Here is a 24,727-nt window from a genome sequence, read left to right on the forward strand (position 1 = left end):
CATTAGAAAATTAGAAAAGTAATCAAAAAGTCATTGAATGTAATAAGTTACTTTACTTTTGTTAAGTAATTGAAATAGTTACATTACTTATTACATTTTAAATATGGTAACTAGTAATCTGTAACCTATTACATTTCCAGAGTAACCTTCCCTACCCTAGTTATTTACTTTGCAACACTGCTGCCACTGTGGATGTAATTCTGCCTCTGACCAGCAGGTGAGATCACGGCGCTGTTCCTCTCACTGACGTCCTGCGTAAAGCGTCATCTCATCTCGCTGTGACGTCGCTCCGGTTATCGCTGCTCTCTCCGGTAACATTTTCAGCTGTGACACTTTGACGGCAGTAAATGTGCGTGTGACAGTAAACACACGTCCCGTAGCAGCTAAACTCAGTCGAGTCTTGATGATTTAGTGTAATTAATGAGCGTGTTTGCTGCTTTCTGACACAGTAAGGCTTGATTTTGTTCAGACCCGGTTAGCTAGTTGGTGAGCTATTGCTAGGTAACGTTAGCTGTCCAGAGTTTTTTTTAGGTGTGAATGTCAGATAAACCCCACTTTCTGACTGTTTCTGTGTCATTTAGCTGCTTGTCTGCGAGGAGTGAAGTTATACAAAGGCTGTTATCTCTCTCACGTTGGGTCCAAGGTCACTGCGCAGGGAAGAATCAATGATCTTTACCTTCATTTTTCAGCTTTTTAACCATTTGTGTTGAATATAAAGCTACATAGAAGTGTACAGAGCTAAGTTTAGTCTGTAAAGTTGCAGGTTACATCACTGGTTTATGTTTTTACTTATTCATAAGTTAAATTCAGGATTTGTGTGTTTGTTAGGGATATTACATCAAGCACATGATGCCCAGTCTGTTTACTGTAAGGCTGTGTGTAACTTTGACAAATGTTGATTATTTGTCTTGATTTAATCACTTAATAACAAACAAACAAACAAAAAACAGCTCTGGAGAAACAATTACAGAAAATTAATTGGCAAGAATTTTGATAATAGTTCAAAAAGCCACTCCAGACATGTTTTAAAATGGATTTAAACTACTCTACTTTGAATAATTTGTGTCTGATATGCTTTCTTCACAACAAACCAGTAAATTATTTTAAAATCCTTAAATCTACATCTACACCTTCGACCTCATTATTTGTGAATAGCAAATATATTTCATCCCTATAGTTTAACTGTTATGTGGAAGCTTGAAGTTACATATTTTAGTAAGTATATGCATATTGGACCAGGATTGGCTTTCAAACTAGTTGTGACGTTACAAATTGTGTTCATAGACCCAACCCTTAAAATATGATTTTCTATGAGCTCAGACAAACTTTAAATGTATTTGTGTTTGAGACTATTGCTCAGACAAAACAAGTAATTTAAATGCGTCACATTAAGCTCAAAGAAATTCTGATGCTCATTTTTCAGCATTTGCTGAATTTTATAGAAAAAAATAATCAACAATGTGAATAATGGCTAGTTAGCCAAGTAATTACATTTCTTGCTTGATCAATAAAAATAATTTGGGACTCAATAATTGTTTAGTTTTTCAAGTCAAAGTCAGAAGTTTCAGCTTCTTTCTTGTGTTCATTTTCTCCTGTTTTATCTTCTAAGACAGTAAATTCATATTATTCCCTTTCTGGAGAGTTTTTCTTTTACTGTTTTCTAACATTTCATTGGTCAAACAACAAATGAAACAATCAGTAGTTGCAGCCCAACAACAAGAAAACCCAAAAAAGAAGTTGTGAAGAAAAGAAAGGAAAGCAGTGCTTTCCATGTTTAACGCTGTCACGAGTAATTATTTGATTGATGTGTTTAGAAATGCCTAAAATAAATAAATGATCATACGATTTGAAACTCAATTATCAGTCAGTTGTTTAAAGTATTCAGTTGCTACTTATGTTTAGTAATTCCACTACTGTAAATACCGTTGGCTCATAAGATTTGGACAAAATAACTTCAACTTCTGAGGTCAAGAATAAACAGTATTAATCTTATGATAAAACAATTCAATTTTAGGCCTACTGAAATATTTCTAGACATTCACAGAATCATCTCATACAGTTGTCTTTTGTCTTTTAATTGGCTGAATGTTTTTAACAGATGTTTCTGCTCTGCTTCCTGACAGAATGGAGAATTCAGAGACCACTCCTGGATCTGGGCCCTCGGCAGTGCCGGACAGAGGCATGGCGCGACCCTCAGGCCACCTGAGTCAGCTGTCAGAGTCAGCCAGACCTTCCAGGCGCAGAGAGCACCCCTCCAAGTCACCAAGGAGACGACGGGAGGGAAAGAGGTTGCAGCGAAGGGGAGGGGGTCATGAACAGCTGCTCTGGGAGATCGAGCGGCGGAGGTTACCAGGCCAACACGAGCACTTGGAGCCATCTGGCTCGGCGAGCGACACAGCGGAAAGTTCACCTAAGAGGTTTGCACTGCAGGTTGCCAGCTGGTCAGCCGTGCCACTAGTACAACTCTGCTGCCCTGGACATGAGGTGATGGTTTCTTGACTTGTCTTCCTCTTTTTCCTCCTTGCAGACGAGCTCACTTTCTACATGGACCGTATCCAGCCACTCACTTCGGACCCAAAGCCTGTATTCTTCCCAACCCAACTTCAGTCATGTAAGCATGTGGGTGCTGAATGAGTCTGTGTGTGTACAAACGGACTGAGACACTAGGTGAGAAGATACTCAGGGACATTGACACAGAAAAGCTTGTGTAATTGTTTGAGATAAGATAAAATGAGTGAATGCTGTGATTGGATGTTACATTAAATGGGACGGCTCACCGATCAGACAACAGAAACGTATTGTCACCTGATGTCAGAGCGTTCCTCTGGACTTGATCTGAAAACACACAGACTAAAATATCTGCACGATGCCTATCGTCTGCTACCCAAAGGAAGAGAGAGGAAAACGGTAAAAAGGAGAAAGAAATGGAGAGTTTTTAAGTTCTGGTGTTTGGAATTTGGACCTTACTCACTCCTGCAGCTGTTCAATCAGTGTGTCATAAGTAGTTAATGAGTGACTGCAACTGTAGGCTCAATGTAGAATAAGCTTTATTTTGTTCAGCGCACTTAGTAACATATGTTAACAAGGTGACATTTTACTTTATTTGGACTCCAGAAAACTGACCCAAAGTCATTGTGTGGCAGTGTCGCTGTATGCATTTACATGTGTGTGTTTGTTTACTCACTCGTGTCAATGTGTGTGTCTCAGGCACATCCAGGACCCGGCCAGCCAGCGGCTCACATGGAACAAACCTCCGGTCAACGTACTCGTCATCAGAAAAATCAGAGATGAGAGTCTGGTCGAGCCTTTCAAAGAGCTCTGCAGGTTTCTAGTGGAGGTACAGAATCACAGGATTTCATGTAATGTACGTTTTATGATCTTAATGAATGACTGAGGAGGCGGACTTTGTTATCTGAAACAACAAAACTAAATGATTCTGCCATGTTGGAAAATCTCAGGATGCTCTTGACTTTTTTCTTCAGTGGGCCCAATCCATACATTTTTGATTATATAAATCTGAGGAAAATCTACATTTTGTGTGTTTTTTAATCATATTTCAGTATATAGGCTTGTTTTGCCTCCATGTGTACAAGCACAACTGACTTAAACTTTTTACAGCATCAGAAAACATTACAGAATTACATTTAGTTGTTTTTGTTTGTTAGTCACTCTTACTTTTCATTCAAGTATTACCAGGTGGCGTGTTGGTGTTTTAGTTTTATCATTGGTGCGACTTATTATTTGCATTTAGAGAACAGATGGTGCCTTTTAATAAAGCAAGTGCTGAGTGATTTCTGTCAAAGTTTTGTCCAGAATGTGAGATCAAATATTTGTCTTATTAAAGAGCAACAGATCTAAGAAAGAATGTAGGAAATAGTTCAGACATGTAGGTGAAAGTTACAGTCTGGTCTCATTCGGTTATGACACCTTGCGGCCACATGTTTCCAAAACAAACTGAACTGAAGACTTTCAGAGTTGGCCGGCGAATTATTTGCATTCCGCACACATTCCATCATCTTAAATTATCCGTGTTTGGCTCATGCTCAGTTTCATTTTTGGAAAGCGTACTTTTGGGAAATGTGTATTTTGGCTGTCGTCACTGAAGCGCTTCTCGTGTACCAGGAGAAGCAGATGATGGTGTACGTGGAACGCAGGGTCGCAGACGATGCTACGCTCTCTAAGGACGAGGCCTTCGGCTCCATTCGCAATCAGCTCTGCACCTTCAGAGAGGGTGAGACACCGTTCACACTATAAAGACTGAAAGGTTTTAGACCAATGCACATAACTATGTTGAAATAAATTCCATTATTGATAAATGTTTCGACGCTTTAAAAGTTTATTTTACATCACACTAACATAGAAGTGTTATTTGACTTTTGTTGCCTTATACTGCTGGAAATGTCCTGTTAAATGACTCCATTTGTCCAGTTTGAAGCTTTTGTTTTCGCCATCAAAGTCATTTCTACTGGAGTCATTTCAAGAACCATTATTCTAACCTTTCTGTGTTATTTTGGGATTTTGGATGCATTACTGCTCACATACTGTATAGTGGTCTTTTTTATCTTCAAAGTAGAAAGCTTTGGCACTTCTTTCCCCTTTGGCCCTCTGAAGCAGAAGAAATGAAAATTAGAACATTAGAATTTTGGGGAATTAAGCAGCGTTTGTGTGTCCACTCGCAGGTTATGATGATATCTCGGACTGCATAGACCTGATCATCTGTCTGGGTGGTGATGGGACTCTGCTGTATGCATCCTCTCTCTTCCAGGTAATCACACCTTCAGGTTCACACTGAATCAGACCTCCCGAGCGCAGTTTTTTTCAGTTTAGATTAGATTAGAAAACAACGTTATGTCTCATTCTCAGTATTTGTTCCTTTATCAGATGAAAGAAATTAAATCCTCACATCTTGTCATTTTTCATTTTTCTGGGGACTAAAAGCCCCGATATGCTCCAAAGCAGACAAAGAGAATGGACAGTGGGTGCACACACAGTTTTGAGCAGATGACTTAAGTTACATCGTATTGCTTTTTGTATGCACACAGTATCATTTGAGCTTCTCACTGTGTCATTATGTATTTGAGTGTATTAGACCCTGAACAAGTTTGAAAGGGATTTTTTGGTTTTTGGAAAGTAGGTGGAGTTGAACCATTGAACCTAGATTTTTTTAAGTCTGGAAATTCTGTGAAACAAATTTGAACAATTTCCCCCTTTCAAATAAGAATAATCACCTCACCCTCATGTCACATACTCTGACTATGTGAGCGACTTCTGAAGAGTTCTCAGTTAAACTCATTGTGTTCACCACAGGCTAATTTATCTGAATCAGTTTACTGTACAAATCCTATAATCTCCTCTGTATTATCACAGGTTTTGAAATTAAACGTATACAATATTAATTGCCAAACATACCCAAATTGTTTTTGTATTGAATGCTATGTGTACTTAGGTAAACTGATGACTGATGATGAAACAGCTTTTTAGGCGATGACTGACCGTTGCATCCATCAGAGACTTTTATGACCAGGCGTTTCTTTTTTAAAATTTCTGCAGGGCAGCGTTCCTCCAGTTATGGCGTTTCATCTCGGTTCTCTGGGTTTCCTGACGCCCTTCAAATTTGAGTCGTACAAAACTGAAGTGGCCAAAGTGTTTGAAGGTAGAGTGCAGCAGCATTATATGAAATCCACTGCCAACTCTTGAAGTCATTTACATGAATGTAAAAAAACTTGAAATCATTAAACTGCCCCTTTAAAGGCCAAACTAAGAAATGCATCATCTTAACTTTCAAGTTCATGTGTACGTCTTCATGTGCAGGGAATGCGGCCATCACGTTACGCAGTCGTCTGAAGGTGAAGGTCGTGAAGGACATGCTTCAGAGGACGGGCCAGCAGCCACACAGCCGAGAGCCGCCGCAGCCGCCGCAGCTGCAACAACAGCAGCAGCAGCAGCAACAACAGCAGGAACTCAACGGACTTCTTCCTCACGGACACACCAACAGTGAGGCTGGAAAGGTCACCCTGCAGCTACAGGTGAGGACAAACACACATGAGAGGGAGTGTCCAGGTAGGTGTGTGTGAGCTCTGTAGACTGATTGACTGTGACTTTACATCCAGCGAGCTTCTGGTTCGTTTTTGTGTCAGTTGATATATAATATATAGAACAAGAATCTGATATTTCTTATTTAAAATCTGTTGACTTTAAAAACAGAGTTATGTAGTCAGCTCAGTTAAAAGAGAGCAAAAGAGAAGTTGTATATGCAGCAGTCTGGTAAAATAAAGCAAGTAAATCGGAGAAACGACTTTTAATTAGCTAATTGTTTCATTGCAGAACTGAAACAAAGATAAATTACCAAAAATCAGTCAGCAGATCTTTCAGTCTTCTCCTTTTTCTTTATTCATTGAACTTCAGAATCACACCACAGGTAATACAATGACTGTTTTTTCCTGTGTGTGAAAGTTAAAGTTCATTTTCATACTAATTAGTCTAATCTTTACAGTTTTTCAGATGCAACAGAAATGCTCAAAGGGGACTTTTAGTGCCTAGTAAAGTTGTTGCTCTATCGTTCCTGGAACTATTTTGTCCAGAAGGTCTGATGTGATTACATTTTGTCCTCTTTTCTTTTTCCTGATCACTCTCCTAAAATAATGTTGTAAACCCATAAAGAGCATTGAAGCTGACGGTGTGTGTGTGTGTGTGTGTGTGTGTGTGTGTGTGTGTGTGTGTGTGTGTGTGTGTGTGTGTGTGTGTGTGTGTGTGTGTGTGTGTGTGTGTGTGTGTGTGTGTGTGTGTGTGTGTGTGTGTGTGTGTGTGTTTGTGTCCATTACGCCGTCTTGTTTCCTTTTCATCCCCGTGTGTGTCTGCGTGCGTGCGCGATATGTGCACGGCCGCACGAGGAGAGCATCAGCTGGGTTGCCATGGCGACAGTCATAATAAAATCGCCGGGTGATGATGTGGGAGAGAAAGTCGGATGTTGTGATGGTTCTGTTGAGCTAGTTGCCATGGAGACCGTGGCGTCAACAGCGGAGTCGACACCGAATGGATGTTTAATGAGCTCTGACGCTCTCGGTCTGACACACTCTGTAACTAAACAACATGCCACGCTGCTTCAGTCACAGTCTCACACACACACACACACACACACACACACACACACACACACACACACACACACACACACACACACACAGTTACAATTTGTCATTATCGGGGCAGCTCACTCTTCTCCCGTCTCCTTGGGTTTTTTTTGTCTCACCGATAAAAGACAGTGAGGGATTGTTCTGGTCTCAGAACCTGAGTTTGACCTCACATTACATCACTTCTGCTGCGTCCAGCAGGATGTTTGCTCTGCGCTCAGCTGACGTCATTACATCTGGCAGACATCACCGCACAGCGCTGCAGTATTTATTGGCTGAAGTGTGGAACATGATTTGTATGCTGCTTGTTTGCACTCCAGCATTTTTCTCTTGGTGTAAAGTGGGACAGTAATGTCCTGTAGCCCTGCGCCTGCTGCCGGATGATTTATTGCTTTTATTGACTGCATCGATTAAATGTTGTCTCATATTCAGTCAGTGAAAAAGAATTACTTATTAAAGAGTGCCCTATTGTGCTCCACAGAGTACGGGGACATGAGCACATTATTGAGTGGCAGTGTAGAGCCGCTCCACATTATGCTGCAATGAATTATTTTATCTTTATCACCTCTGTCAAAGAGGTTGTGTCCCCAATTTTTTGTTTGTTTATTACGTGCACGTCTTAAAAAAAACTTGACGTTTCAATAAATCTGCTGCAGATTTAGGACAAGGGCCAGCAACAAACTGATTATATTTTGGAGCAGATAGTGCCACCATGTGGTCATTTATAAATCACTGTAAAATCTTTTCAATATTTTACCAACATTCATATTTTTTAAATGAACTCCTTGGTTCAAGATCAATATGAGCCCTCCATTTTCTACAAAACATATGTTTTAATATCATCTAATCTTCACCAACCCTGAAAAATATACTTTTTTTTAAAACTGTAATTTACATACATGACATATACAGTGCAATACACATTGATGTTTTGATGGTATTTTGCCTGTAGATGGCACTACATGCTTGTATGAAGCTCTAATATTTCCTGACTAGTTTTCTAATAAATCAATCATTAAATCATAAATCAATACCCCAAATACATTTCTAAATGTTGTTTTTCATTTTAGAAATATACATTTTAGATAATCAAATCATCATGTTAAGTTTATAGATGTATAGAAGGGTGCTGAGATCTCAAAGGCAAAAATTAAACATCAGAAGTAGGACAGCACTCCACTGAGCTCCAATGACATTATTTATTCATGCACTGAATTATTATTACTAATAAATATCAAATCAATCAATCTTTATCAATCAATCATTTTTTATATAGCGCCAAATCACAAAATAAGTCATCTCAAGGCACTTTACACATAGAGCAGGTCTAGACCGTACTCTTTAATTTAATTTAAAGAGACCCAACATTGTCACATGAGCAGCGCTTGGTGACAGTGGGAGGGAAAAACTCTCCTTTTAACGAGAAGAAGGCTCAGGCAGAACCGGGCTCTAAGTGGGTGTCTATCTGCCTCGACCGGTTGGGGTTGAAATGTAGAGGATTGTCCAGCATTGTTGGAGGTTTGCTCTCTCTGACTGTCATCTAGTCTTAACTCTGGTCTGTGTGTGTGTGTGTGTGTGTACAGGTGTTGAATGAGGTGGTGGTGGACCGAGGCCCATCCTCCTACCTGTCCAACGTGGACTTGTACCTCGATGGACGGCTCATCACCTCAGTGCAGGGGGACGGTAAGAGCAGCTATTCACACAGTTTTACCTGCAGGAAGTCAGAGCAGACAACACAGAGAACTTCAGAACTTCCGAATTAAGCAAATATGGTTTCCTCCCTCTCTGCCTCCTGCAGGTGTGATTGTGTCCACGCCAACAGGCAGCACGGCATACGCAGCGGCAGCAGGCGCCTCCATGATCCACCCCAACGTACCAGCCATCATGGTCACCCCCATCTGCCCGCACTCGCTCTCCTTCAGGCCCATCGTGGTCCCTGCTGGGGTGGAGCTCATGGTAGGAAGGAAGGGGAGGAGGGTAGACTTGGTTTAGTGTATATATACTATTTACAGCCAGGTGACAAATAAAAGAAAATAACAATAGTGTCTCAGTTTTTGGGCCATGACAGCTTTAATACTTGATTTCCCCACTTGTGTACAGAGGTTTTTCTTATTATTTGTCCCCAGTAAGTATACACACACACACACACCCACACACACAATATTCTTGTTGACGTGGCAGTTTATGTGCAACAATTTCAACATTTTCCTTCTCTGCTGGCCGTGAGGTGACAGTATTTTTTTACTCTGTCAGACCTTGAACTCGATTTGTTATTTGACTGAAACTGGCTCAATTTTCCTTGCTCAGCTCAATTTTATTCCTCTACAGTTCGGTGGACAACAGCACCTTCATACATAATTCAGTTTCCTGTCGAACTGTAGGTACTCATCATTATCAGGGGACACTTTTTGCCTTCGTATCTCTCATGTCATGCTGGTGTATGAGGTTTCCGTGAGACCTTCTTAAAGGAAAGGTTCATAACTTAAAGTCTGTCTTAAAAATACTCAGATGTACACTGAAAATGTTTTGCTTGCTGGCCTGTAAAATATCCCTCCCTGACTTGTTTTTAATGGAAGTGATGTGGCACAAAATCCACATAGTCCTCTTCTACTGTCCTGTGCAAAAATACATTCCTAAATAATCTAAAAATTAAAAAGTTAAAATGAGGTTTCAGCAGTCTGAGTTAATCAAATCAAACAGGTATATTGGAAAGTTACAGTCACTTTAGTACAAATGTCTCTCAGTTTCCATGCTTGAACAACAGTGAAGGGATTGTGACACAATTAGGACTTTTTGTACAAAAAAAACAGAGCACCTTTGAAAGATACCCACTTAATTTTTCTAAAGCAAACTGCTGAAGTCTCATATTAACTTCAAATAAACTTTATAATGTTTTTATTGATAAGAAATGGTATAAACAAAAGCTGTTTCAAGGCACATTCGGGCACCTGACTTTTAAATGAGATGAAAAACTGAATCTATCCTTTAATTGTTTAATATGCTGTATGTGTATATTTTGGTGGAGGTTGAGACTTTAACTCTCACATTAAAGGTGTGTTTTTTTTCCTGTGACAGGTGATACTACTGTGAATTTATCTTCCCATATATTATATCTTTATTATAAAATCTATAACATAAAACACAATAAAATATCAAATAGCGTCTCTTTATTTAAGGAAACTAACAGCCTGTCCACTTCTCTCCCTCACAAAACAGATCACCTTGTCACCTGATGCCAGGAACACTGCCTGGGTGTCTTTTGATGGCAGGAAGCGCCAGGAGATCCAGCATGGAGACTGGTAAAGCTCATCAACAGCTGGTTTTGGCTCTATTCTTTAGGTTTATTACATTTTGGATTAATTTGCTTTCCTTCTTTCCTCCCAACAGCATTAAGATTACTACGTCTTGTTACCCCGTGCCCTCTATCTGTTGCCACGACCTGGTGTACGACTGGTTTGAAAGCCTGGCGCAGTGTTTGCACTGGAATGTCCGCAAGAGGCAGGCCCGACTTGCGGACGTCTCAGACTCTTCAGACACAGAAAATTGAACTCGCGCTCTGCTTTTTTTTTTCGGTTCCTCCGTTAAAATATATTCAGGCGATGTTCTCCACAGCAGCTCAGTGAGAAATGAGGGAAAACACTGAAAGAAGGAAACACTGGACAGATGGCGAGAGATAACTCGGTGTTCCATTACTCCTATGAATACAGTAGCATGTGCAATGAGCAGACACTATTTTATACACTGAGTTAAACATTTGAGCGAGTGCCTCATTACATTCCAGTACATACACGCTGTAGTTTTATAGGTAGCTAACAGGGAGAAAGCATGTTTCTCACCTAGAAATGGAAAAAAAGCGAGCATTATTACATAATCACCCAAAGCGCCTCATTAATATTCTGTCAACTGTTTTTTTGTTTGTTTGTTTTTGTTTTTTTGACTTTTGGAGCACTTAATCATCCATGTGATGATGAGGGTATAGACTCTGTTACTGATATTAACTGGTTAGGATTAGAGGTAAAAATACACTCAAAAGGCAGAAATGAAGAAATATGACACTTCTGAACCTTTAAGTGTAAATTTGTACATACAGGATTCTAGGATTCAGATTTATTTAACATCATATTTATGTGATATTTATATATTTTCAAGACTGGAGCTTTAAAAAGACTGATTATTTTCTGCTGTACAATCTTTCAGTCGTTAATTACACACTGTCTACGTATCCTGTTGTAACTTTTTTCTTCTTCGTTGTTTTAGTTAAATTCTGCAGCAGACTGCATGAATCAGAGGATAACAAAACTGAATGAAGCAGAGAATCGTGTTGCTTTCATTAAACATGTCAAAGTCAAACATGTCTAAGTCTTGTAGCAGAAGGAAGTACTGTGAAAATAAAGCTTAAACACTTGCTGACTATTTTTGTTTCTAATCTCTGTTTGAACTTTTGTTTAACTTTGTTTGTTTTTTATAAAACATAAAATACTGAGACCAAATTATCTTAAACCCATGAATTTAAATGTAAGCACTGACCTGTTAGAATATAATCTGTGTGAAACACTTTATCAGTAAACTGTAATACTTACAAACTAAAAATACTCTCTGGGTCATATTCAGAAAAATCGGGAAATCTGTTAGTAAACATAAGATTGTTTCAGGACATCCAGATGTGTAATTACAGCTGTTTAACGGAGGGGAAATCCAGTTTAGATTTTTTGTTTTAAAGCTGAAACTGAACAGCTGCTTTTCATTTAGTAGAAAAAAAGTTCAGAAAATGAAAGTAAAACCTAACAGGGAACTGTTAGTGTATTTTGTGCATGAGAAACTCACCAACCTGCTGTGAGCATTATCGTTAGTAAGGCTGGTACAAGACGACAGAGTCAAAGCGATTCTGTTAATATTTACATCTTTAATCTTTTTGATTTGTATTATTTACATGCCGCAAGTTTGTTGTCAAAGACAGACACACTTTCCTTAAGCAGTGAGATGCCGACATTCTGCATTTTGTCCCACCAAGGAGAAAATATTACAATACTCGTGTGCTTTCTATATTTTTATTGCAATTATAAGATACAGATATATTTCCAGACATCCAGTTTATTAAATTATACTCCAATATTGCATGAGACAGTCTTCAGAATGATATTGATCCAAATGTGGACAACTAGGCGATCAAAAGACACGTTTTTCTTTTCTTTTTCTTTTTTGTGACCAGAGATAAAACATGGATGTTTACAATTTCACTTTTATTTCCCCCAGAAATGTGCGATGAAAAGCAGCAGCATAGAGAGAGTAATACTACAATATACAACAGACCGATACTGTGCAACAGTCAAGAGCAACTGGGAGATTTCTTTTTTTCCTCTCTTTTGTGAAATGATGCCAAGATTGAGAGTACAGCGACTGGCACACTGGCAGCTCAGGAGCAGTGATGCTCTCCGCTCATTAGGAAAAAAAAAACAAAAAAACAAAAATACTAGAAAATAAACAAGCAACATGATGTTGCAAGTGTTGTTAAGTCAAAGAGCTACAAACGTCAGTGGGATTACAGGAGACAAACTACTAAATACAGTCGAGGCGACTTCATTTTTAGGCAAAACAAATGAACATCAAAGTACATAAAGCTGTGAGGAACATATGAAAATATTCTTTCACTACACAGAGAGTTTGCCACATCAGAGGAAGCGGGAAACGGCAGATCGCTGTCCGTGTAACACAAGCCACTGATTTATAACCATCAGGTTAATGACTGACCAGACTTGAGTGAGAAATACAAAAGTGGCAGCGCCGAACGCACAACAAGCCAACCGCATCACACATTCAACGTTACGGAGGCAAACATACAAAGAAAATTAACCAACAAAAAAAAAACCTAATATCTGACGAATTCCAGCTGTTCATCTGTCTAATCCTAGATGTAATCTTTAAATAATGAGTACAGTCTTGACATTTTGTAACTCATGATCATATAAAAAAGAAGAAAAAAAAAGAAGAGCGTTACAAACACTGGGGAACACAAATTAAACCTCCTAATACAAAAGAAAAGGGAAAAACTTTTACAGTTTCATAGACTGTAAATATTGTATGTATATATTTGATATATCAATAGAATCCATATATAAATGATACATTTCTGTTTTTATACTTAAATATAATCCTCGCTATGACTAAAAAGAGCATCTAAAACATTTCTAGCCAGGAGCCAATGTGAAGGATCAGCTTGGACCTCGGCTAACCCGCCTGCAGGGTGGAGCTGGACCGCGACTGCCGCCCAACTGTAGTCGGCGAACTGGATTCAAGAAAGCACGCCTGCTGTTTTTCACACGCGACAGCTTGTGCGAGAGACTAAGACAGGAGAGGTTTGGATGTGAGTCGAAGTGCGAACACTCTTAAACGGTTTCATTGAGACCAAAAATCTTTGTTTAGCTACACACTAACAACCTGGTGCTGTGCTTGTTTTCTCTCCTCTTTATTTATTTAAAGATGTGAAAGGTTTGGACACCACAGTTAGAAAATTAATGAATTAACTAAAGTACCAAACCCCCCCCCCCCCCCCCCCCCCTCGCTCACAACTCGCTCAACTGTCCATATTAAATCAGCATGCATAACATCATTATCATTATTATTATTAATAGTTGTGTTTGGCACTAATTTGCTTTACTTTATATGTGGTTCTGTTTGCAAATAGACAGTTAATCACTTGAAAGTTTTATCTTCTAGTTTTGCTGCAACCTTTTTTTTTAAAAAGAAAAAAAAGAAAAAAGAAAATTAAGTATGCCAGCTGTGTCCCAGTTGCTCACATTTACTCTTAAAGATGAGTCCCACATTATTAAACATGAACTAGAAGTACTTTAGACTGTGTGGAGGATTGCACTATGATCATCAGCCATAAAAAAATGCTTTCTTACTGAAAATGGTGAGTACCTCATACTGTTCTGCTCTCTGAACACTCTATCCAGCCACAAAATGGTCGACTTTTTTTTTTTAAGGTTCCTTTGAGTAAACGACAAAGATTTGGTCCATCCGGCTTAGTCCAGGTCTCGTTGACAAAGCAAGACGCGCTGGTCAGTTTGCTTTAAGTGCTGCCTGAGAAAGTTATCAGGCTCGCTGGCTTTTAACAGGATGTGAAGTGTGCTCCTGGCAGGGATGGACAAAAGAAAAGCGAGTTCCCCAAAATCTCCAAAACTACTTTGATTGTATCAACTACATGGGGCTTAAAAGATGACAATGAAATAAAAAAAAGGAGGACGGGTGAAGGGGGGGGACAAGAAACCACCTGTTCTCTTTCTGCTTTCTGGTCTGTTTTGTTTTACTAAAGATGGGAGACATAAATAAAACAGGAGACATTTTGAGTTTAAATGACACTTTGACTTGAAAGAAATGAAAACCCTCCATCAGAGTTGTTGTTGGTCTGACGGGTTTTTGTGACAACTTCCTCAGGCAAACAGGTCCGGTGGCAGTTTTCGTTTTTAAAAATTTTTTTTTTTTTAATTTAATAACATAAATAACATTTGGGTTGGAGGAATCAGATCCACCATAAGGCTTCTTTTTTGTTTGTTTGTTTGTTACATTTTGTTTTTATTCCTCATTGTCGTAGCCGTTTACTTTCACTACTGTGTCTATCCCGGTTACTGGTCTGTCGGTACTGTTTAGTGGAAGATCTCAACAACAAGAGATGGGAGCCTCTCCTCTTCTCAGCAGGCTCAGAGAGAGACTGGACTTAGCAGGTCCTGGGATCACAGGAGGAAGGGAGGGAAGGACAGAGAAAAGTAGAGTGTGACAGGATTATAAAGAGTTTATGTTTCAGCAGTCTGGGGTTTAGTCTCACTCCCACCCCCTTCTTTCCTCTCTTGCGTCTCTTCCTCCTCCTCTTCCTCCTCCGTGTGCTGCTCCAGCTCCTCCCTGGTGATCATCTCAAAGTCGTTTCCGTTGCTGTGCTGCGAGCCTTCGTCCTCCCGGCGGTCGCTGTCTGTGTCCGAGTGCCGATCCGGCCCCGTTCCCTCCGCTTCTTTACTCTCCTCCGGCGCGGCCTCCTTGCTCTCGTCCTCTTCGTCGTAGTCCTCGTCGTCGCCGTCCTTCTTCTCGCTGTCCGACTTCTCGTCGCTGTCTGACTTCTGAGCCTTGGTGGAGGAGCCGCTGTCCTTGTCGTCTGACTTGTCGGAGCCCTTCTTGTTGTTGGCTCGAGGTCCTTTGTACTCGTGAGTGTAGAGCGGCCTGAACGAGTCGATGAAACCCACGTCGGCCGTCAGGTTGGGCAGGAACCAGAAGTGGTGGCGCCCGCCGGTCACGAGCCAGATGATCAAGAAGAGGATGCAGCGGGCTGAGGAGAGAGACGACAACCAGTGAGATTAATTTTAAACCACAGCACATTGATACTGCTTAGTTCATATGTTCATACGATAACAGCATCATTTTTTGACTTTTAAGTGGGCAGTTATGAATCAAAAAGACACTTTAATACCTTAAATCAATGTGAGTCTGCAGCTCTGTTAAATGTGCAGTAATATAAAGGTTTATTTTATATAGCAGCTCATCTCTGAACATCTACTTAGTACTTAATGTCCCCATTTGTAGATGTGATGATGCCTCCATCAAAGTGTAAGGATTGCATAAAGATTTTGATATAGTGAAAACTTTTTGGCAGCAATAATATGAGCCACCAAAATCAGACACTTTCATTTCCTACATATACGGGCTTGTTATGGAGAATCAAACTGCTCAAAATGTTTATTTATATTTAGACCTGATGCTTTACAGACACAAATGACACTGTTATCAATCTTCACAGCAAAATTCTGATCATGAACAAACGCCTACTTTGGATGATCTTGAAAGTCTTGCAAGAACTTTAAAAACTCTTTCAGGTCTTCCCAGTGATATTAGACAATACTATTTGACTATAGATAAAACCCGCTTTCAGACTCATCCTGTCAGGAAGGTTTCCTATTAATCCAAAAAAAGAAGAGTCCTCATCTTTAAAGCCTTCTCTATTGTAGAAGTGAATTACTTTCTTTAAAGAAAATCCCACATTTGTGTATCTTCACACGCTCTCCTGTCAGTTAGCAGACTGTCTGTATCTGTTTGACCTCCTCCTGATCCTCTGAGACAGCAGTAATTCTCGGCTGTTCGACAGATGATTCAGAGCGTGGTGTGTTTCTGCTGTCAAGACGTCACGAGATGCTGAGAACTCATTTACATTCATCATGATTTTAATTCCTGAGTCAGAAAAACCTGTTAGATGAGACTTCAGACACTCCTGAAGGTTAAAATGAACTAAATAAAACACTAAATGCTGTCTGACAGATTCACTACAGACAGACTTGAAAATACTCACTAGCTTGATGACAATAAGGCTACAAGCAACTCATAATGCAACACTCTCCTTCTATAAAGAATATCTCATCTTATAAGTGTGTAATTGTCTCATCCTCATGATATGAAACAACCCCTACTTTTCTCAATTTCCTGATTAAAACATTGTCTTATATTCAGGCCTATACATGATTATTTATGACGTAATGTTACTCACCAACAGCAAGAAGTAATATACTGGCCACAAAGCAGCCGGCTGCGACACTTAGATAGTAAACTCCTACACGCATTTCTGCCGGCCACAGCGGGAACAGCGTGGCTGCGATCACTGCGATGACTGAAACACAGAACGCACACGAACATGTTGCGAGTACGAACAAGTAAAACTCAACTGCTGTCAGTAAGAGATGATCCTGCTTACTCACCCAGTATCAACCCCATGGCAAACGTCTTGAAGTGGACGGGATCGTAAATCCACACGTAAACCTGCAGAGATGAGACGAGCACAGAGGCACATTGTTATTATCTTTAAGGTTAACAATCAGCGCTCCTGCATGTCGTCCTGTGAGCCCGCTCACCTCATTTCCATCCAGGAACAGCTGATCCTCATGAGGCTCCAATTTAAACTTCTTCTTCACCTCTTTCTTCTTCTTTGGGCTGCCGGGACTGTCATCCTGTGAGCATATATAATGATAAATAATCATAAATTGTGAATAAAATGTATTTTCCTTAAAATATTTGTTGCTGGTGAAAATACCATGACTGGAACTTTATCATTTGCTTGCTTTAAGTTCTGATTGTTGTTAGTAGAAAGTAAATGCAACATTTCCAATAGTTTTACTGGTAAAATGTGCATATTGGCTGATAAAATGTAACCTAATCTGCCAACCCGCCACTCAGTCATACTTTCTGTTTTTACCGCCCCAAACTTGGCATCATATGTGCATGACTGAGCCGCTTCTCTCCACGACTTCTAAAGATCCGTCTCTATACGCACTTTAACCTTAGAGTCAATATAAAGCCATTTACTGTCAGGTTAGGAGGCGGATCAGATCTGCTGGGTCAACATGTCTGTGACCGGTCATAAAGCAAAGATAAAGAGCTGCAGTCAGTCTGGGGGAGTCGATGCTCTCTGTGACACCGATGAAAGAGTTTCAAACTGAATCCAGCTGAAAAAAATCCAGTTAAAGTTACCAACACTGCGTTTTAATGAAGCTCAACCATTTTCAGGCCATTTCTATGTGCTGTGATCATAAACTAAGTAATAATTGCTTCTCATATTTGCCAAATAACTGTCATTTTTTTAATGGTGTAAACTCTGTTTGCTCTGCAGAGACTGGACATTATAACCTTTCACTATCCTGTTAGCATAAGAGAGTGAAAGTGGTGATGACGTACGCTCTTCTCTTTCTTGGTTTCCCCAGCCTCAGACTCTTTCTTCTTTTCTTTCTCCTTTTTTCCTTTTTTCTCCTCCTCTTTGCTGCTGTCAGCCTTGGTTTTCTCTTTCTCCTTCTCTTTCTCTTTCTCTTTCTTGGTGTCCTTCTCTGGTTTTTTCTTCATCACTTTGAGAGCCCGGTGGAAGAATTGCTTCTTTAGGAGTCTGTATTGGGAGGAGGAGAATGACAGAGATATAAACACTGATTCAGATCAGATCATTAATATTCAAAATATTCTCCGTCAGTGTGCACATATTCAGGGATCATGTGAAATACTTTATTCTATTGTATATGTAGTTGCTCTATACTACAAGTGTTGCTGCAGCTTTGACTTTTTAAAATGATTTTATTCACACAATGGAAAAATTGAGCCTTGAGTTTGCAAGTTTCTTGAGTTGATGGCTCACTCAACACCAAATATTTGATATAACTATTGATAGCTGATTAATTGTTCAAAGTCATTTTCTTGATAATTGCCAAAAATAAACTGATTCAAGATCTTCAAGTGTGACTACTTCTCTTAGCCTTTTGTGGTAATAAACAGAATAAGAGCTGCAATGATTAGTCGTTTAATCAATAAGGTGATCGACAGAAAATTAATCTGCAACTAAGTGATCACTAAGTGATCAATTTGAAGCGTTTAACGGGTTTATCAGGCAAAATAAGACATTTGAATGCGTCTCTTTGGCTTGTAGTAAATTATAAACTGAAAACTGAAATTGCAAAGATTAAACTATGAATCAAGAAAATAATTGGCTGATTAACGGATAATGAAAATAATAATTAGTTGCAGCCCTACAGGAAATATCTGTAGATTTTGGACTGTTGGTCAGACAAAACAAGCTATTTTTAGACTAAGCAACACTTTGCCTCAAGGAAGCTGTGATGGAGGTTTTTCACAGTTTTCTGACATTTCACAGATCAAATCGATGATGAAAATAATTGAGTTGCAGCCCTATAGGGCAGTAACCGCACTTAAAGTATATATAATATAATATAATAATAATAATAAAATCCCACATGACACAGTTACAGTTTCTATCTAAAATCTCAGAGGCCTGGCATAGCGTGGCGGACGGATAACCTGTTGCAATAATCCAACACAGATTCCCTGGTGGTGAAGAGCGCTTCCTCTCCCTTCTTAGCCTTTGCCCACTTGGAGTCCATGAGACAGTCCACGGCCTTGGAGGCTGATGTTGGGACACAAAGACGGACGTTTATAAAGCATACAGGATCAAAATGTCATGCAGTGGTTATCCTGGTTAACATAGTCTTCACAGTATTGATCAGCTGTAAAATTGCCATTAGCACTAAGCATTTTATAGCCTGTGCTGAATTATAAATGCACAATCTATTAATCTACTAATCCAATCTATTAATTAGATTATTCATCTAAAAACTTGGTTAGGGTAAGTTAATTCAGATCCAGTAAGTTTTCCTCTTTTTTTTGTTTTTGTTTACATATCTCTTCATTACTTAATTTGTTAAGAAGAATAATGTAAGAAACTAGAATAAAGGCCTGAAGCAGTGCTGGAGGGCTACAGACAGAAATACGGCTGCCCACAGCTAGGGTAAAACACAAGTAAAGTCATGTGATGATAGTGATAAAGAGAGGGATAATTGGCCTCAGCAGTCATACGCAATTTCCACCCACAACTGTTGAGTAAACAGCATTTCCCAAAAACTGACAAATGTAATCTGTGCCACAGACCAAGACAAATATAACTGTGTGGGAGGATCAGGTCTGCGAACTAGACTGCAGCTGTGTTTAAAAATCTGACAGCTCTTCAATAACGTGGCACAGTTTTAAGCTCAAAAATAGTGATTTAAAACCCAAAACAGCACCGCTTTCATTTACTGTGATGACATCAGCAAACATCTCTTTCTGTGCGTTCGACCACAAACAGAAGGCAGGTTTCGACAGATGTGATCCGCACTCCACCCCGTTGCCCAGGTGCTGTCTGATGACACCTCTCTGCCTTGTTGCCTCACATCCCCCCACAGACGAGCACTAACCGATGAAGTAGTCGACCCGGTGGCCCATCATGTTGGTGGACTTGGTGGGGCAGTTGAAACGGAGGTACTTGGCCACCGCCTTCTCCTCCTTGGTGGGCTCGCTCACCTCCTGCAGGGCCATACAAACACACGAAGACAGATTTAAAATGTTCATCTTACAGCTGCAACCTTGCCTAAACTGCCAAATTCAGGGATATCTTCATTTTCCTAAATTTCATATTTAACATCTGAACAAACTTTTTCTAGTTAAACTGAGAATAGTTACAGCAGCAAATGACATCAAACACTGCTCATTACATCATATTACAAGTAACACCTGTATTGTATAAAATGTAATAACCCAGTCCTAAATACTGGTGCAATATTTGTTCAGTGTATGCTTAGTTTCGGTGAACACAAACTGTGTCCTGATTAATGACTGCTGTTGAATCAACGCCTCTCAGACTCCCGCTGAGCAAATTTGAAAGTGGTAAACAAGTTGGACAAAAACTGTCAGGCTTTTGGCTTCGTATTGAACTGTTTAAGTGTTGTTTTTATTGTGATCACTCTTTGTCATGGCAGGAGAAAAGTTAACAGATGTAAAATGACGTATCAGCGTAATTAACAGCGATTTAATTTACACTAAGCTTATAAAACATTTAAAGTGATCAAGATCAGTTATCAAGATTTAACCGGCTTTTAGCACTTTAGGAACATAATGTCTCTACCTGAGGGCATTCTGGTATCAGTACTCTTTACACAACACTCCAATGTTTCCCTTTCTTGTGCTCATATCTGAAGCTGCTGACCAAAAAGCTGAAGTCTGAGGCGATGAATAAAAGGCTGCAAAGCATTACGGATGTCTGTTGAAGCGGGAGAATCCCAAAGTCTTCCTCCATCTCATCCCCGCTCCTCATAACATCTGCACTGTCTGCTCTGCTGCCAGCAGCGTCGCACCACGCGCCAACACAGGAGGGAAACGAGTGCATCAGCTCAATGAGATTCAGCGCAGCTTTATTCAGTCCAGCTAGCTCCGGACCGGCAGGGCGAGGAAGACGAGGCCTTCAAACAAGCCTTTGTTTAAAGAAGCAGGTATCAGTCACAGCGCTCTGTTACATGAAACCCCTAAACGGAAAGCCCCCCACCTGTCGTCGTCTATATGATCTACCTGGCTTCATCACAAAGGGATTAGCTTGTGACTGTGTGGTCACATAGAAATCAACTACAGTGAGACCACATGACCCTGGCCCTTTAGAGACTATATAAAAGCTTTGACTAGAAGCTAGAAATGCATAAAGGTGGGCAGTGTTAGAATAATCGTGTCAAAACAAGCAGGTAACAGTTGTGTAATGCAGGGTGGTGATGTCGGGATGCCTCTGTGGTTGTGGTCTGCTCATAAATGAGATAACAGTATGTGCTGTTATGTAACTGAACTCAAACAGGCAAGAGAACATAATTCAGGTGCACCTGCTGAAAAGTAATGTAGTTGATTACAACAGCTTGTAATTAACCAGAGCTTGACTAAGACTGAAATGTTTTGGAGCTGGTTTAGAGAGATGCTGATTACATTTTGGTGGCTGTAGTTTCTGGTGCTGTTTAATTGTTTTGAATGATCTCGTGGGATGTTTCTAATATAGTCTGCCTGATTTAGATCAATGGCATCTCTCCTAAACAAAAGCTGAACAATGAAGCCCTTAAGAAAAGGTAAATTTAAGGTAGGTAGATCTAATAAACCGGCAACTGAGTAGATTTTGTAATACTGACTGATACAATATCCTGCTACAGGAAAGAAACATCATTTCAGCCATCTGCATCTCAGATGGCTTAGATTTGCTTACAGCTTTATAGCACCATACATCTGAGTGAAATAACCATAGTTTTTGTTACTCTAGATTTAAAAGTCCCCCTCCACTCACAAACATGTTTTTCCTTCTTGTTACTTCATTTGGATATTTGAGCTACACTGTGAAGAATGATGTCTGTGTGTGTGTGTGCAGGGAAACGTTAAGTCTTTAGTGCACATAAACTGAGTATTGATTTGTTTTTGTGAAGTAGGAGACATCTTGTGTCCTACAGTTAAATGTCTGCAATGTAGTATTTAAAAAAGTATTTACATATGCATAGATTCTGTTTTTTTAATAAGGGGAAAAGGGGCAGATGTCCTTTTCCAGATATGTTTTAAGATAAAGTATTCTACTCTGAATAATAAGTTTATCATTAAAATTAGATCCACCATTTCCCCTTCATTAAAAATCCAGAATCTATTTTTGTCAGCTGGACAAAAAAATTCTCCTACTTCAGGCAAAGTCCACTCTGTGTGTGTGTGTGTGTGTGTGTGTGTGTGTGTGTGTGTGTGTGTGTGTGTGTGTGTGTGTGTGTGTGTGTGTGTAAACTTCAGGCTTCAAGTTTCCACATCATACTTATGTAAGTTGAATTTTGGACAAAGATCAGCTCCAAACTAGTTGTGATGTCACTAACTGTGCTCGTAGGTCCATGCCTTCGAATCTGATTTCCTGTGAGCTCAGACAAACTTTCTGCTTTCATCTGATGAATGTGAAAAACAGCCTTCTAATGTCAAACTCTGCACATAAATCATTCTGCACAGTGAAGCTCAAACATTCAACTGTAGGAACAAGAAATCACATTTTTGAGCAGAGGAGGATTTGAAAGATTTTGACTATGTGTTCATGGTAAACCTAATCAGACATAAATTACCATTCCAAGTAGAGGCATCACCTTAAATCATGTGTTCAAGATTTTGAATGCAGGATTATTTTTACGTATTCATTTCCTTGTGGCATTTCCACCTTTACTTAAGTAAAAGATCTGAGTGCTTCTTCTATCTCTGCATAGTTTAAAAAAAAAGGAACAAGAAGAAAACATTTTTTTTGAGTGGAGGAGGACTTTAAGGATGTTTTAACGAAGTAACTGAAATTTTTGTGGAAAAATATAGACACGCATTATTAGACAAAGCAGAGTCTTCAAACATGTCTGGAGTAGAGCTGGGTATCATTTTAAAAATGACAACACCGGCACCAATCCAAGTACCCTTAAAGTGATACTGATAACCACTGAATACTCCATTCAATACCCATCATATGAATAGAAGCATTAACTTGCATAAAATGCTACCACTCCTCCACATCTAAATGATCTGATTTTTACATGAATGCATTTTTAAAGTCTTTAAGTGGGCCAATCACATGTTGCATTAAATGGAAGAACAATGATTGGCTGTGAGCAGATCCATACAAATAGACATATTTTCTTGTTCTGGGTGCAAAAAGGATCAATTGCAGGTATTCTTTGATGGGAGATATTTCGATACTACCTGGTATCGATTTACTTCGGTCGATACCTGAAAAGGTGTCCAGTGCTGATACCCAGCCTTAGAACAGTGGAAGAGATCTTTAAGCATCATGGAAAGCTGAGCCAGGCCTCTGTTCTTATTTTAAGCTATAAACATTATATTCTCCACATGACTACTATATTATCAAATTAATGTGGACTTGTGGCCAACAGTGTATGATTATGATGGTACGAGTTGATCAGAAGTGTCTGCTTTTTTTTTTTTTTAAGGAAGATGATTTGGGATGCACACTTCAAACTCCTGACATGACTCTTACATGATGCCACTCTATAAACTGTTGCTTTTTACTTGAGCAGCGTCAAATCCTCACTTCGCGTCTTCAAAGCACTCCTGTGCCATCACTGGCTGGCTGATACCTGCACAATAAGTTCCCTTATGAATGCATTTTGTTGACTCGTTAATTAAAATTCCCAAAGATTGCCTCACATTATGTAAACACGTCTCCTTAGAGCTGACGCAGCTTAGCCAGAAAACCTTTACAGCTCAGCTCAAACACACATTAAACGACTGACTGGTGGGACAGCTCAGCAGTCAACTATTACCACAGCTTTCACATGATGACCAGCGTGTTTGCTACTGGTAGGAAAAGATGATAACCAGTCACGGAAATGTCTCATCCAAAACAGCAATACTGACGTTTATTTTCGTCAGTCAGCTAATGCTAGCTCCAGTTAGCCATCATCTACATTCATCTGCCGCCTTTTCACGGCTCCTCACCGTGATGCTGCCGGTGACAAACACCCCGCAGCAGGTCACCGTCCAGCCGCTGATGTTTGTTTGTTGTCCTCCACTCGGTAAACACAGTAATTTTTAATTAGTTAAATGATGTTACCTGGATCCGTTTCTTGTGCCTCCTGCGCTCCGCCATGATCCTCCAACTCAGCTCCTCCGACGTGCACGAGGCTGCGCGCGCGCACAGAACCATGTAGTATCGCGAGACTAACCGATTAAAGGCGATTTCATTCATAAAGAGGTGAGGACTGTTTTCTTAATATATGCAGTGATCAGGGTTGGAATTAAGTTACAGATTACTAGCTACTCTATTTGTGTAAATGTAATAAGTAATGTAACAATTTCAATTATTTAATCAAAGTAATATAACTTATTACCAGTGTTGGGGAGTAATTACTTATTTCAATTACAAAATAAATGTAAGTGTAATCTGTTACAGTTACTGAGAAAAAAAGGTGCAATTAAATAAAAGTTACTTGTGAAAATGTTGATGGTTACAAAGGAGGTTACATCTGAAGTCAAACCTTTAAGATTTTGCTCAGGGGAAGGCCCCCCCCCCCCCCCTGTAACATGTTAAATATTTAACATGTTACAGGGTTAGACATATATTGCTGGTTTTAATTCTTTGAGAACAATATATTTTTTTGTACAATAGAAATTTTGTTGTATAAGAAATTATCTCTCTTATAAATCATGTCAGTATCCATGACAAACACCTGAACTTAGATTTTGGTGGGCTTAAGTAAAAGTAGCAATAA

The 24,727-nt window shown here is 39.6% G+C and overlaps 2 protein-coding genes across 6 annotated transcripts; one reads left to right on the top strand and one right to left on the bottom strand.

Annotated features, from left to right (window-relative positions):
• Window positions 1-327: 327 nt before the first annotated feature.
• On the top strand, window positions 328-11,543 carry nadkb (NAD kinase b). Of its 4 annotated transcripts, XM_062429067.1 has the most exons (12): window positions 328-448; window positions 2,124-2,417; window positions 2,528-2,611; window positions 3,208-3,364; window positions 4,123-4,231; window positions 4,680-4,765; window positions 5,551-5,653; window positions 5,812-6,026; window positions 8,714-8,813; window positions 8,929-9,086; window positions 10,347-10,429; window positions 10,518-11,543. In XM_062429067.1, the coding sequence occupies exons 2-12, from the start codon at window positions 2,125-2,127 to the stop codon at window positions 10,675-10,677; spliced, it is 1,548 nt and encodes a 515-aa protein (XP_062285051.1). In that variant the 5' UTR covers window positions 328-448; window position 2,124; the 3' UTR covers window positions 10,678-11,543. The 4 variants fall into 4 exon arrangements, with proteins under 4 accessions (XP_062285051.1, XP_062285052.1, XP_062285049.1 ...); XM_062429065.1 differs by lacking the exon at window positions 328-448 and having other exon boundaries at window positions 977-2,417; XM_062429066.1 differs by lacking the exon at window positions 328-448 and having other exon boundaries at window positions 985-2,417; window positions 3,208-3,337.
• A 2,332-nt stretch (window positions 11,544-13,875) lies between these two features.
• On the bottom strand, window positions 13,876-24,135 carry sec62 (SEC62 homolog, preprotein translocation factor). Of its 2 annotated transcripts, none has more exons than XM_062428444.1 (8): window positions 24,070-24,135; window positions 19,889-19,997; window positions 18,957-19,062; window positions 17,835-18,036; window positions 17,015-17,110; window positions 16,862-16,922; window positions 16,654-16,773; window positions 13,876-15,444 (listed from the first exon to the last, which is right to left on the bottom strand). In XM_062428444.1, exons 1-8 carry the CDS (start codon window positions 24,103-24,105, stop codon window positions 14,921-14,923), a joined length of 1,254 nt encoding a protein of 417 aa, XP_062284428.1. In that variant the 5' UTR covers window positions 24,106-24,135; the 3' UTR covers window positions 13,876-14,920. The 2 variants fall into 2 exon arrangements, with proteins under 2 accessions (XP_062284428.1, XP_062284429.1); XM_062428445.1 differs by having other exon boundaries at window positions 23,955-24,087.
• Between the last annotated feature and the right edge of the window lie 592 nt (window positions 24,136-24,727).

This window comes from Scomber scombrus, chromosome 11, assembly GCF_963691925.1.
Source record: "Scomber scombrus chromosome 11, fScoSco1.1, whole genome shotgun sequence".
In the NCBI taxonomy this organism is placed as follows: Eukaryota; Metazoa; Chordata; class Actinopteri; order Scombriformes; family Scombridae; genus Scomber; species Scomber scombrus.

Coding starts and splice junctions, on each gene's coding strand:
- nadkb (XM_062429065.1), top strand. CDS start 2,086: ATGTTTTTAACAGATGTTTCTGCTCTGCTTCCTGACAGAATGGAGAAT. Junction 3,365..4,122: donor ATCACAGGATTTCATGTAAT/GTACGTTTTATG, acceptor CTCGTGTACCAG/GAGAAGCAGATGATGGTGTA. Junction 4,766..5,550: donor ATGCATCCTCTCTCTTCCAG/GTAATCACACCT, acceptor AAATTTCTGCAG/GGCAGCGTTCCTCCAGTTAT.
- sec62 (XM_062428444.1), bottom strand. CDS start 24,105: ATGGCGGAGCGCAGGAGGCACAAGAAACGGATCCAG. Junction 19,063..19,888: donor CCGGGTCGACTACTTCATCG/GTTAGTGCTCGT, acceptor TCCCAACATCAG/CCTCCAAGGCCGTGGACTGT. Junction 15,445..16,653: donor TATATTACTTCTTGCTGTTG/GTGAGTAACATT, acceptor CTCTCTCCTCAG/CCCGCTGCATCCTCTTCTTG.